The following is a 12613-nucleotide window of genomic DNA, read 5'->3' on the forward strand; positions in this document are numbered from 1 at the left end:
GGGAAGAGAGAGGGGAGAGAGGAGGGAGAGGGGAAAGAGAGAGAGGGGGGGAGAGAGGAGGAGGGGGGCAGGAGAGAGAGGAGGAGGGGGTGGGGGAGAGAGAGAGGAGGAGGGGGTGGGGGAGAGAGAGAGGAAGGGGTGGGGGTGGGAGAGAGGAGGGGGTGGGGGGGAGAGGGTGGGGGGGGTGGAGAGAGAGAGGGTGGGGGGAGTGAGAGACGGTGGGGGAGAGAGAGAGACGGTGGGGGGTGAGGGGAGAGAGAGAGGGGGGGGGTGAGGGGGAGAGAGAGAGGGTGGGGGGTGAGGGAGAGAGAGAGGGTGGGGGGTGAGGGAGAGAGAGAGAGGGTGGGGGGTGAGGGAGAGAGGGAGAGGGTGGGGTTGAGGGAGAGAGAGAGAGGGTGGGGGGTGGAGGGAGAGAGAGAGGGTGGGGGGTGAGGGAGAGAGAGAAGGGTGGGGGTGAGGGAGAGAGAGAGAGTGGGGGTGAGGGAGAGAGAGAGAGGGTGGGGGGTGAGGAGAGAGAGAGAGGGTGGGGGGGTGAGGGAGAGAGAGGGCCGGGGGGGAAGCGAGACCGAGCCGGGGGTGGGAAGGGGAGGGAGACCCACCAACTCAGCCCGTGTCTGTGTGGGTTTCCTCCGGGTGCACCGGTTTGCTCCCGCAGTCCAAAAGACGTGCAGGTCAGCGTGGATTGGCTGTGCTAAATTCTCTCTGTGTACCCGAACAGGCGACTCGGGGATTTCCACAGTAACTTCATTGCAGTGTTAATGTAAGCCTACTTGTGACACTGAGAAATAAACTTCAGCTGGCAGTGTGTATTTGCTGGTTGGGCCCGGAAGTGGAGACAGAGTCAGTTTGCGGGAGGCTGGTTTGCGTGATGGACTGGGCTACATTCACGACCCTTTGTAGTTCCTTGTGGTCTTGGGCAGAGCAGGAGCCATACCAAGCTGTGATACAACCAGAAAGAATGCTTTCTATGATGCATCTGTAAAAATTGGTGAGAATCGTAGCTGACATGCCAAATTTTTCTTAGTCTTCTGAGAAAGTAGAGGCATTGGTGGGGCTTTCTCAACTATAGTGTTGGCATGAGGGGACCAGGACAGGTTGTTGGTGATCTGGACACCTAAAAACCTGAAGCTCTCGATCCTTTCTTCTTCGTCCCCGTTGATGTAGACAGGGGCATGTTCTCCACTACGCTTCCTGAAGTCGATGACTATCTCCTTCGTTTTGTTGATTTTGGTCTGATTTATTATTATTGTCACATGTATTAACATAGTGAAAAGTATTGTTTCTCGCACGCTATACATCCATTGACTCTGTCTACACTTCCCGCTGCCTCGGCAAAGCTGCCAGCATAATTAAGGACCCCACGGGCCCCGGCGTTTTTTCTTCCACCTTCTTCCGTCGGGAAAAAGATACAAAAGTCTGAGGTCCGACTCAAGAACAGCTTCTTCCCTGCTGCTGTCAGACTTTTGAATGGACCTACCTTGTATTAAGTTGATCTTTCTCTCCACCCTAGCTATGACTGTAACACTACATTCTGCACTCTCTCCTTTCCTTCTCTATGAACGGTATGCTTTGTCTGTATGGCAGGCAACAAACAATACTTTTCACTGTATGTAATTACATGTGACAAATCAAACACAGCACTTTGAGTCATCACTCTTTATCTCTGCCTTGTTTATAGGTGAGAGCACTGTGCCCCGGAGTTAATAACCAACGCTACTGGTGTGAAACTGGCCATTGCTGCGGGGAGACTGGCTGCTGCACCTACTTTTACGAGCTGTGGTGTAAGTAAATGGCGAGACCCGGTCTCATTGACCGTCTCAGTAAATCAGGCTGCCGTTAGAGCAAAGCAGCACAGCTCAAGCAGGGACTCGCATGCAGGGCGGGGGTGTTCAGGGGAGTTGGGTTTGTGTGTGTGGAGTGGGAGGGCACTGTGTTGGGAAGGGTGTGGGGGGGTTGGAGCGGGAGGGTGCAGGGTGGTGGGGAAGGGTGCGGGGGGGTTGGAGTGGGAGGGCACAGGGTGGGGGGGTTGGAGTGGGAGGGCACAGGGTGGGGGGGTTGGAGTGGGAGGGCACAGGGTGGTGGGGAAGGGTGCGGGGGTTGGAGTGGGAGGGCACGGTGGGGGGGTTGGAGTGGGAGGGCACAGGGTGGGGGGGTTGGAGTGGGAGGGCGCAGGGTGGTGGGGAAGGGTGCGGGGGGGTTGGAGTGGGAGGGCACGGTGGTGGGGAAGGGTGCGGGGGGGTTGGAGTGGGAGGGCACAGGGTGGTGGGGAAGGGTGCGGGGGGGTTGGAGTGGGAGGGCACGGTGGTGGGGAAGGGTGCGGGGGGGTTGGAGTGGGAGGGCACGGTGGTGGGAAAGGGTGCGGGGGGGTTGGAGTGGGAGGGCACAGGGTGGTGGGGAAGGGTGCGGGGGGGGTTGGAGTGGGAGGGCACGGTGGTGGGGAAGGGTGCGGGGGGGTTGGAGTGGGAGGGCGCAGGGTGGTGGGGAAGGGTGTGGGGGGGTTGGAGTGGGAGGGCGCAGGGTGGTGGGGAAGGGTGCGGGGGGGTTGGAGTGGGAGGGCACAGGGTGGTAGGGAAGGGTGCGGGGGGGGTTGGAGTGGGAGGGCACGGTGGTGGGGAAGGGTGCGGGGGGTTGGAGTGGGAGGGCGCAGGGTGGTGGGGAAGGGTGTGGGGGGGTTGGAGTGGGAGGGCGCAGGGTGGTGGGGAAGGGTGCGGGGAGGTTGGAGTGGGAGGGCACAGGGTGGTGGGGAAGGGTGCGGGGGGGTTGGAGTGGGAGGGCACGGTGGTGGGGAAGGGTGCGCGGGGTGGGAGTGGGAGGGCACAGGGGGGTGGGGAAGGGTGCAGGGCTTGGAGTGGGAAGTCACGGAGGTAAGGGAAGGGCACGGGGGGGGTTGCAGTGGTGGGGTGCAGGGGGATTGGGGCGGTAGCGCACAGGGTGGTGGGGATGGGTGCGGGGGTTGGAGTGGGAGGGCACAGGGCAGGGGTCAGTGGGAGGGTGCAGGGTGAGGGTGCAGGGTGAGGGCACGGGCAGTGCAAGGGTGGAGTGGGGGGGGTTCAGGGTGGGGGCTGTGGGGGAGCAGGGCAGTGGGTGGCCACATTACTGTGTTCTCCTTGGCTGTGTGCTGCCTGACAGACTGTGTCCCTTCGCAGGGTTCTGGCTTCTCTGGACTCTCCTCATTCTCTTCAGCTGTTGTTGTGCTTATCGCCATCGCAGAACCAAACTGCGCCTCCAGCAGCAGCAACGGCAGCAGGAGATTAACCTCATTGCCTACCATGGAGCCTGTAATTACCCTGGCTCACCCCTCGACCAGAGTGAGTACAAATATCTGCAGCACCCCCAGAGACTTCACCGTCCCCTCTCGGAATGCCCCCCCCCCTTCCTGGGATTGCCCCCCCCCCTCCTGGGATCGCTCACCCCCCTTTCCTGGGACCGCGCCCCTTCCCTCCCCTCCACTCCCTGGTTCTCTCCCTCTCAGTTCTCTCTCTCCCCCCCCCCCCCCCCCCCTCCCCATTACCCCCTCCCCGGATCTCTCCCGCCTCCCCCCCCTGATCTGCCCCCGCCCCTCCAGATTTCTCTCTCCCCAGATTCTCCCCCCCCCCCCCCCCCCCCCCCTCCCCCGGATCCCCCTGCCCCAGCGTGTGTTCCCGCCCCGAGTGAGTGCTGATGTCCTGACCCCACCTCTCCACTCTCCTCCGTCTGCCTCTCCTGTTCTCCACCCCCATTCCTCCCACATTCACCCAGTTGGCTGGACGGCTGGTGAGTGATGCAGAGCAATGCCGACGGTTTGGTTCCTGTACTGGCTGAGGTTATTCCTGAAGACGCCGCCTCCCTGCTTGTCGTGTGGTGATCCTCGGGTTAAATCATCACCAGTCAGTGCCTATAATCATCTGGGACTATGGCAGCTTTACCTGTTATCTTATTGGTGAATAATGAGCTGTGAGTTGATGCCTGACTGCTGCCTGTCTCATCCGTTTTTCAATCTGTTCCCCAGGACTCCTGGCTTCTTTCAAGCTTCCTGCGTACGAGGAGGTGTCAGCCCAGCCCAGCACTCCTCCCCCATCCTACTCTTCAATCCAATGCCAAGGGACCAGGGCTGAGCTGAGCCCTTCACTCAGCTCCAATAACTGCACCAGCTGCTCCTGTAGCTCCGGCTCTCCCAACAGCAGCTCCATCTCTGACGCCAGCACCCCCAGTGACCCCGAGCCGGGATCCCCGCTCTCCAGTTCCAGTCATGCCGCTGAAGATGTCAGTGTCACTGTGTCGCAAGCGGCTCTGTCCGGCTCCGAGGTGGTGGTGGAAGAGGAGGAGGAGGATGAAACACGCTCCAGGCACCGCCGTCTCACCGGGGACTCTGGGATTGATGTGTGCCGTTGCCTTGTTCATGGAGATGACAATGAGGACTGCGCTGAGGAGACTGAGAGCTTCCTGCTTGACAGACCAGGCTGTGGAGGAGAGCTGCACACTGCCCTGCTCCAGCCTGCTGATTCAGCCAGTCTCTGCTCCTGCCAGCGTCCTGAGGAGACCCTGACTCCTATCCTTCCCGTGTGACTGGCAAACTCAAAAGATTGGGAAGCCTGACAGTGCATTTAAACAAGGGACCAGAATCCTGGGGCTATGGGACCAAGGAGATAGTCACTGAGCCTCTTCAGTCGCAGACTAGAATGAGGTGCTATAGGAGGTCTGTGAATATTACTCCATATTGGAATTATTTATAACCTACAGCCATCTTGAGTGCTCGACTGCAAAGGAAACCATTGAACCTTGGTGCACGTTCCCACCCTCTGGCAGCTCCTGTCTGCAAGTCTGTATCTCTCTCCCTCAGTCTCATCAGAGTCTCTCTCTGTCTCTGTCTGAAATTCTCGTGTTGCTGTTTCAGGTTAATGATCACTGTCCTCTCACCTCTCCTGCTGTCATGATTCAGATTGTTTCCTGGCCTTGAGGGCTCTTGTCCAAATTCAATGTGGGTCATTCAAGCTCCTATTGATGTTGTTGGTGATTTAACTGGGGAAGCTTATGTTTACACTCGCTGGTAGAGAGTGGAGTCGGTGGGAGGATTGGATCATCAGTCTGAATAATCACCGTTTGCAAACTCAGATCAAGAAGTTATTGATTAATTGGAGATTGTGTGAGATGATTAAGAGGTTTTAATAACCAAATATCATGGATCTCAATGGATTCCCACACTGGGTCCAAGGAGCCTGGCGCAGAGTTAGTAGTGGAGGGGGAATCATGGATATTGGATGAGAATGTTGCTGCCTCAGTTAACATCTCTGTGCTGCAACTCGCGTCTGTTCTACTATAAACCTCTTCCAGTCTCAGGGTTTGTCGTGATAGGAAAATGAAAGTGTTGGAAAAACTGCAGATCGCTCTCCCTCTCTGAATCAGTCTCCTGGATACGGCACTGTCATTAGTTTTAACAGAGGTAAATAAATGAATAAAGAAAATTTTATTAATTAGAATCTTACAGCACTGATGGAAGCCACTTGGTCCATTATGTCTGTGGTGGTTCTTTGAAAGAGCTATTGAATTGGTCCCGACAAAATACACTTAGACAGTGAGTTGTTATTGGTCTGGAACGCACTGCCTGGAAGGGCGCTGGAGGAGGATTCATTAATAATAAGAAATATTTGAAGGGAAAAAAATTACACTACTATGAGGAAAAGAGCAAAGTTGATTGGACATCTCCACCAGAGCTAGCACAGACACAATGGGCCAAATGTCCTCCTTTAGTGTTCTATCATTCTATGAAATTTTCCTTTTACAGTGATTTTATTGATCTATCTCCATTATGTTGCTGGAAACTCTGACTGGGGGATTGTCAGGAATTCCAGCCCAGCTTTCCTTTTGCTTTCTGATCTAATTTCCCTGATGTCCTGTTTGTGGCCGACCCTTTAACACCCTCAGCATTGAGGGATGGGCAATAACTGAAGCCTTGCCAGTGTCGTCAAGGTCACAGAGTGAAAGACTTGCATTTCTGTAACGCCTTTCATGATCTCAGGGTCCTCAAACTGCTTCATAGCCAATAAAGTACTTTTGAAATATAATCATTGTTGTTTAGAAAAGTCATGATGTGGAGATGCCGGCGTTGGACTGGGGTAAAAAAACAACACTGGGTTAAAGTCCAACAGGTTTATTTGGTAGCAAATGCCATTAGCTTTCGGAGCGCTGCTCCTTCATCAGATGAAGTGGAAATCTGCTCTCAATCAGGGCACAGAGACACAAAATCAAGTTACAGAATATGGATTAGAATGCGCATCTTTACAGCTAATCAGGTCTTAAAGATACAGACAATGTGAGTGGAGGGAGCAATAGGCACAGGTTAAAGAAATGTGTATTGTCTCCAGACAGGACATCCAGTGAGATTCTGCAAGTCCAGGAGACAAGCTGTGGGGGTTACCGATAGTGTGACACGAACCCAAGATCCCGGTTTAGGCCGTCCTCATGTGTGCGGAACTTGGCTATCAGTTTCTGCTCAACGACTCTGCGCTGTCGTGAAGGCCGCCTTGGAGAACGCTTACCCGAAGATCAGAAGCTGAATGCCTGTGACTGCTGAAGTGCTCCCCCACAGGAAGAGAACAGTCTTGCCTGGTGATTGTCGAGCGGTGTTCATTCATCCGTTGTCGTAGCATCTGCATGAAAGACAACGGATGAATCCATATTCTGTAACTTGATTTTGTGTCTCTGTGTGCCCTGATTGAGAACAGATTTCCACTCCATCTGATGAAGGAGCAGCGCTCCGAAAGCTAATGGCATTTGCTACCAAATAAACCTGTTGGACTTTAACCTGGTGTTGTTAAAACTCTTACTGTGTTTAGAAAAGTGACAGGAAACGGGAGTACAGCAAGATCCAACAATGTTAGAATGACTTGATAATCTGTTTAGCTGAACTTTGTGGAGGGCTCTTTTTTACTAATTGTCCCCTTATATCTTTTATATCCACCTAGACAACACTGCTGTACTCCCTCAGTACTGCATTACAATCTGCCTAGTCTCTGCAGTGGGATAGCTGACAAAAAATAATTAGGAGACTTGAGTGTTCATAGCAAAATGTACCTGCCTCTTGCTATGTGGTTAACTGAGGTGCAGCCAACAGATACTCTGAATCCTATGGTGCAGAAGAAGGCCATTTGGCCCATCAAGTCTGCACTGACAACAATCCCACCCAGGCCCTATTCCTGCAACCCCTACGAATCCCCCTGCACTAAGGAGCAATTTATCATGGCCAATCAATCTAACCCACACATCTTCGGCGTGTAGGAGGAAACCCACGCAGACACAGGGAGAACGTGCAAACTCCACACAGACAGTGACCCAAGCTGGGAATCGAACCCAGGTCCCTGGCGCTGAGAGGCAGCAGTGCTAACCACCGTGCCGCCCTAAAGGACAATTTGGTTTCCTCATAGGTAAGAGTGAACAAAATGATGACTGAAGCTGTAACTTGAGGTGCCTATCCTCCACCCATCCCCCTCTTCCCACTTCAGAAACCTGCAGAATAAATGCTGTGGTGCAGGTATGAGTTCAGCTTTACAGAGTGTGAACAGTCCCTTCGGGGTCCTGGATCCAGGACTCTCTGATGCGGAGGAGGAGTTACAGAACAAGCACACTTGGGAGTCATTTTAGGCTCAACATTAATTCTGTTTCTCTTTCCACAGATGCTGCCAGTGCTACTGAGTTTTTCCAATATTTTCTGTTTTTATTACAGCAGGAGGGCACTTTGTTTCTCTTCTGTCAGTGGGGACACCCCAACGATTCCAAGAGCCATTTCACCAGAATGCTACTGAAGCTAAGTAGGGTTGTATCAGTGAGTGAACTTGTTTTTTCTGAGTACAAAAGGTGAGCGGATTAAGGATTTAATAGTCCACTAGAAATGGGAGTATTTACTAAGTACTTTGCTGGAGGGGGTTACAATAGACTAAGGGGAAATGGTGTCAGGGCTACAGAGGACTGGAGTTTCCATCTTTATATCGGAGCTAATCCAGCCAACAGTCCAGTTAACTCATTAAGGATAATTGGATAGAAAAAACGAGCAGAGGTATTCCAAAGGGCTAATCGCACTCCATCGAGCTCACAATTCTGAGATCGCAGGTATGGTTGATGCAATGAAATGCAATTATTTCTTTCGGAAAGTCTTGGTGAAATATTACACCAAAATTATAAGATGAATGGATGTGGAATTAGAGGGACATCAAGTAACTGGGTAAGTTGGAGGAGAGTTGGAGTTGAGGCATGTGGGGTAGTGTGGGACTCAGTTTAGTTGTGATTATTTCTGCTTGAAATGATAAAGGGATTGGACAGAGGAGAATGAGTAAATAGGAGTTGTTGCTTGAGTGGAGGGTAAATCCTATTTGCCTGTAGTAATTTTCATGTTAACATGAACAGTAAGAGAGACACAGGAAAGATGGGCATCCGAGAGCATTGGGTCAGACATGTGCATGCCGGACGCACAATTACAGCCATTGAATCCAGCTGGTACCCTCAGAAACTGCACACAAAGAACAAAGAAAATTACAGCACAGGAACAGGCCCTTCGGCCCTCCAAGCCTGCACCGAACATGCTGCCCGACTGAACTAAAACCCTCTATTCCCATCCTATTCATGTATTTATCGTATCTGCTTCCACTACTTCCCCCGGCAACAAGTTCCAGGCACCCACCACCCTCTGTGTAAAATATCTGCCTCATACATCTCCGTTGAACCTTGCCCCTCGCAGCTTAAACCTGTGTCCCCTAGTAATTGACTCTTGCACCCTGGGAAAAAGCTTCTGACTATCCACTCTGTCCATGCCCCTCATAATCTTGTAGACTTCTATCAGGTTGCCCCTCAACCTCCGTCATTCCAGTGAGAACAAACCAAGTTTCTCCAACCTCTCCTCAATGCTGATGCCCTCCATACCAGGTAACATCCTGCTAAATCTTTTCTGTACCCTCTCCAACGCCTCTACATCCTTCTGGTAGTGTGGCAACCAGAAATGAACACTATATTCCAAGTGCGGCCTAACTAAGGTTCTATAAAGCTGCAACATGACTTGCCAATTTTTAAACTCAATGCCCCGGCTGATGAAGGCAAGCATGCCATATGCCTTCTTCACTACCTTCTCCACCTGCGTACCTGTACGCCCAGATCCCTTTGCCTGTCAATACTCTTAAGGGTTCTGCTATTTACAGTATATTTCCTATCTGTATTGGACCTTCCAAAATGCATTACCTCACATTTGTCCGGATTAAACTCCATCTGCCACCTCTGCCCAAGTCTCCAACCGATCTATATCCTGCTGTATCCTCTGATGGTCCTCATCGCTATCTGCAAATCCACCAACCTTTATATCGTCCACAAACTTACTAATCAATCCAGTTACATTTTCCTCCAAATCATTCATATATATTACAAACAGCAAAGGTCCCAGCACTGATCCCTGAGGAACGCCACTTGTTACAGCCCTCCATTCAGAAACAAACCCTTCCACTGCTACCTTCTGTCTTTGTTAACCGATGTGGAGATGCCGACGTTGGACTGGGGTAAACACAGTAAGAAGTTTAATAACACCAGGTTAAAGTCCAACAGGTTTATTTGGTCGCAAATGCCATTTGCCATTTGGTAGCAAATAGCATTTGCTACCAAATAAACCTGTTGGACTTTAACCTGGTGTTATTAAAATTCTTACTGTTTTTTAACCGAGCCAGTTTTGTATCCACCTTGCCAGCTCACCTCTGATCCCATGCGACTTCACCTTCTGCACCAGTCTGCCATGAGGGACCTTGTCAAAGGTCTTAGTGAAATCCATGTAGACAACATCCACTGCCCTACCCATATCTTCGTCACTTCCTTGAAAAACCCGATCAACTTAGTGAGACACAACCTCCCCTTCACAAAACCACAGTGGCTCTCACTAATACATCCACTTATTTCCAAGTGGGAATAAATCCTGTCTCAAAGAATCCTCTCCAATAATTTCCCTACCACTGACGTAAGGCTGACCGGCCTGTAATTAACTGGATTATTCTTGCTACCCTTTTTCAACAAAGGAAGAACATTGGCTATTCTCCAATCCTCTGGGACTTCCCCTGTAGCCAGTGAGGATACAAAGATTTCTCTCAAGGGCCCAGCAATTTCCTCCTTTGCCTCTCTCAGGATTCTGGGGTATATCCCATCAGGCTCTGGGGACTTGTCTACCTTAATGTTTCTCAAAAACCCCAATACCACCTCCCTTTTGATCTCAACATGACTCAAACCATCTACACACCCTTCCCCAGATTCATCATCCACCAAGTCCTTCTCTTTGGTGAATACTGACGCAAAGTACTCATTTAATACCTCGCCCATTTCCTCTGGCTCCATGCATAGATTCCCTCCCCTGTCCTTGAGTGGGCCAACCCTCTCCCTGGCTATCCTCTTGCTCTTTACATATGTATAAAAAGCCTTGGGACTTTCCTTAATCTTGCTGGCCAATGCTTTCCCATGACCCCTTTTAGCCCTCCTTACTCCTTGCTTAAGTTTCTTTCTGCTTTCCCTGTATTCCACACTTGCTTCGTGTGTTTCCAGCCTCCTAGCTTTGACAAATGCTTTCTTTTTCTCTTTGACTCGGCTCACAATATCTCTCGTTATCCAAGGTTCCCAAAACATGCCATACTTATCCTTCATCCTTACAGGAATGTGCCGGTCCTGAATCCCTATCAACTTACACTTGAAAGCCTCCCACATGCCAGATGTTGATTTGCCCTCAAACATCTGCCCCCAATCTACATTCTTCAGTTCCTGCCTAATATTGTTGTAATTAGCCTTCACCCAATTTAGCACCTTCACTTGAGGACTACACTTATCTTTATTCATCATACCTTAAAGCTTACTGAATTGTGGTCACTGTTCCCGAACTGCTCCCCTACTGAAACATCTACCACCTGGCCGGGCTCATTCCCCAATACCAGGTCCAGTAATGCCCCTTCCCAGGTTGGACTATCTACATACTGTTTCAGGAAGCCCTCCTGGATGTTCCTTACAAACTGCCCCATCCACGCCCCTAGCACTAAGTGAGTCCCAGTCAATATAGGGGAAGTTAAAATCTCCCACCACAACAACAATGTTACTTTTACACTTTGCAAAATCTGCCTACATATCTGTTCCTCTATCTCCTGCTGGCAGTTGAGTGGCACATAGTAAACCCCCAACATTGTGACTACATCTTTCCTATTCATGAGCTCGACCCCTGTTGCCTCGCTATATGAGCCCTCCGAGGTGTCCTCCCTTAGTACAGCTGTGATATTCTCCTTATGTGGAGATGCCGGCGTTGGACTGGGGTAAACACAGTAAGAAGTTTAACAACACCAGGTTAAAGTCCAACAGGTTTATTTGGTAGCAAAAGCCACATGTGTGACTTTTGCTCCCAAATAAACCTGTTGGACTTTAACCTGGTGTTGTTAAACTTCTTACTATATTCTCCTTAACCAGTAGTGCAACTCCCCCACCCCTTTTACATCCCCTTGTCTCACCTGAAACATTAAGCTGCCAATCCTGTCCTTCCCTTAATAGCAACAACATCATAGTTCCTAGTACTAATCCAAGCTCTAAGTTCATCTGCCTTACCTGTTACACTTCTCACATTGAAACAAATGCACTTCAATCCACCAGACCCTCTTTGATTAGCAACCCCACGCTGCCTGCTGCTTCTCTGAGTCTTACTGACTCTATTGTCTGGTTTCCCTTCAGCTAATTCACTTTTGCTTTGGTTCCCATCCCCCCCGAACTAGTTTAAATTCTCCCGTGTGACACGAGCAAACCTCCTGGCCAGAATATTTATGCCCTTCCAGTTTAGATGCAACCCGTCCTTCTTGTACAGGTCCCAGATATCTGACACCCTTCCTCCTACACCAGCTGTTTAGCCACGTGTTGAGCTGCACTATCTGGCTATTCCTAGCCTCACTGGCACGTGGCACAGGGAGTAATCCTGAGATTACAACCCTAGAGATCCTGCTTTTTAACTTTCTACCTAACTCCCTAACCTGCTGCTGCAGGAACTCATCACTCTTCCTGCCTCTGTCGCTAGTACCAATATGTACCACAACCTCTGGCTGTTCACCCTCTCCCTTCAGAATGCTTTCTGTCTGTTCAGAGACATCCTGGCACCAGGGAGGCAACATACCATCCTGGAGTCTCTTTCACATCCACAGAAGCTCCTATCTGCACCCCTAACTATAGAGACCCCTATAACTATTCCTCTAGTTCTCTTTGTCCCTCCCTGCTTAACAACAGAGCCAGCCGTGGTAACACTACTTTGGCTGCTGCTGTTTTTATCCCCTGATTGGCCATCCTCCAAACGAGAGAGGAAAATATAATTGAAGGGTAAGGCTCTGCTTCTGACACTCCACTGCCCAGTAAGTCTCAGCTTTAAGAGCTTCAGGGATCCTCATGTATTGATATTCTGAACTTCATCTGTTCCTGAATTATTTGCCGCCTCCATTGGTAAATGTTGAACATAAAATCATCTCTGCTGCCCCTCCACTGCAGCAATTCATCTCGTGCTGCTCTGATCTTGTGCACGTTCTCATCTCTGGACAATGATTCCCTTTGAAAGCCAAGACTGAAATGTGCCTTTTCCACACTGGAGCAGTGCATTCCAGACCCC

General features: G+C 50.8%; 1 protein-coding gene across 1 annotated transcript; it reads left to right on the forward strand.

The window, feature by feature from the left end:
* Window positions 1-1678: 1678 nt before the first annotated feature.
* Window positions 1679-6041, forward strand: LOC144489948 (WW domain-binding protein 1-like; the record flags this gene model as incomplete). Its single annotated transcript, XM_078207775.1, has 3 exons — window positions 1679-1781; window positions 3147-3308; window positions 3989-6041. Coding segments are annotated over 3 exons (822 nt in total), but the record flags the coding sequence as incomplete, so codon positions are not given.
* Between the last annotated feature and the right edge of the window lie 6572 nt (window positions 6042-12613).

The sequence above is a fragment of the Mustelus asterias genome, unplaced genomic scaffold, assembly GCF_964213995.1.
Source record: "Mustelus asterias unplaced genomic scaffold, sMusAst1.hap1.1 HAP1_SCAFFOLD_2705, whole genome shotgun sequence".
Taxonomy (NCBI): domain Eukaryota; kingdom Metazoa; phylum Chordata; class Chondrichthyes; order Carcharhiniformes; family Triakidae; genus Mustelus; species Mustelus asterias.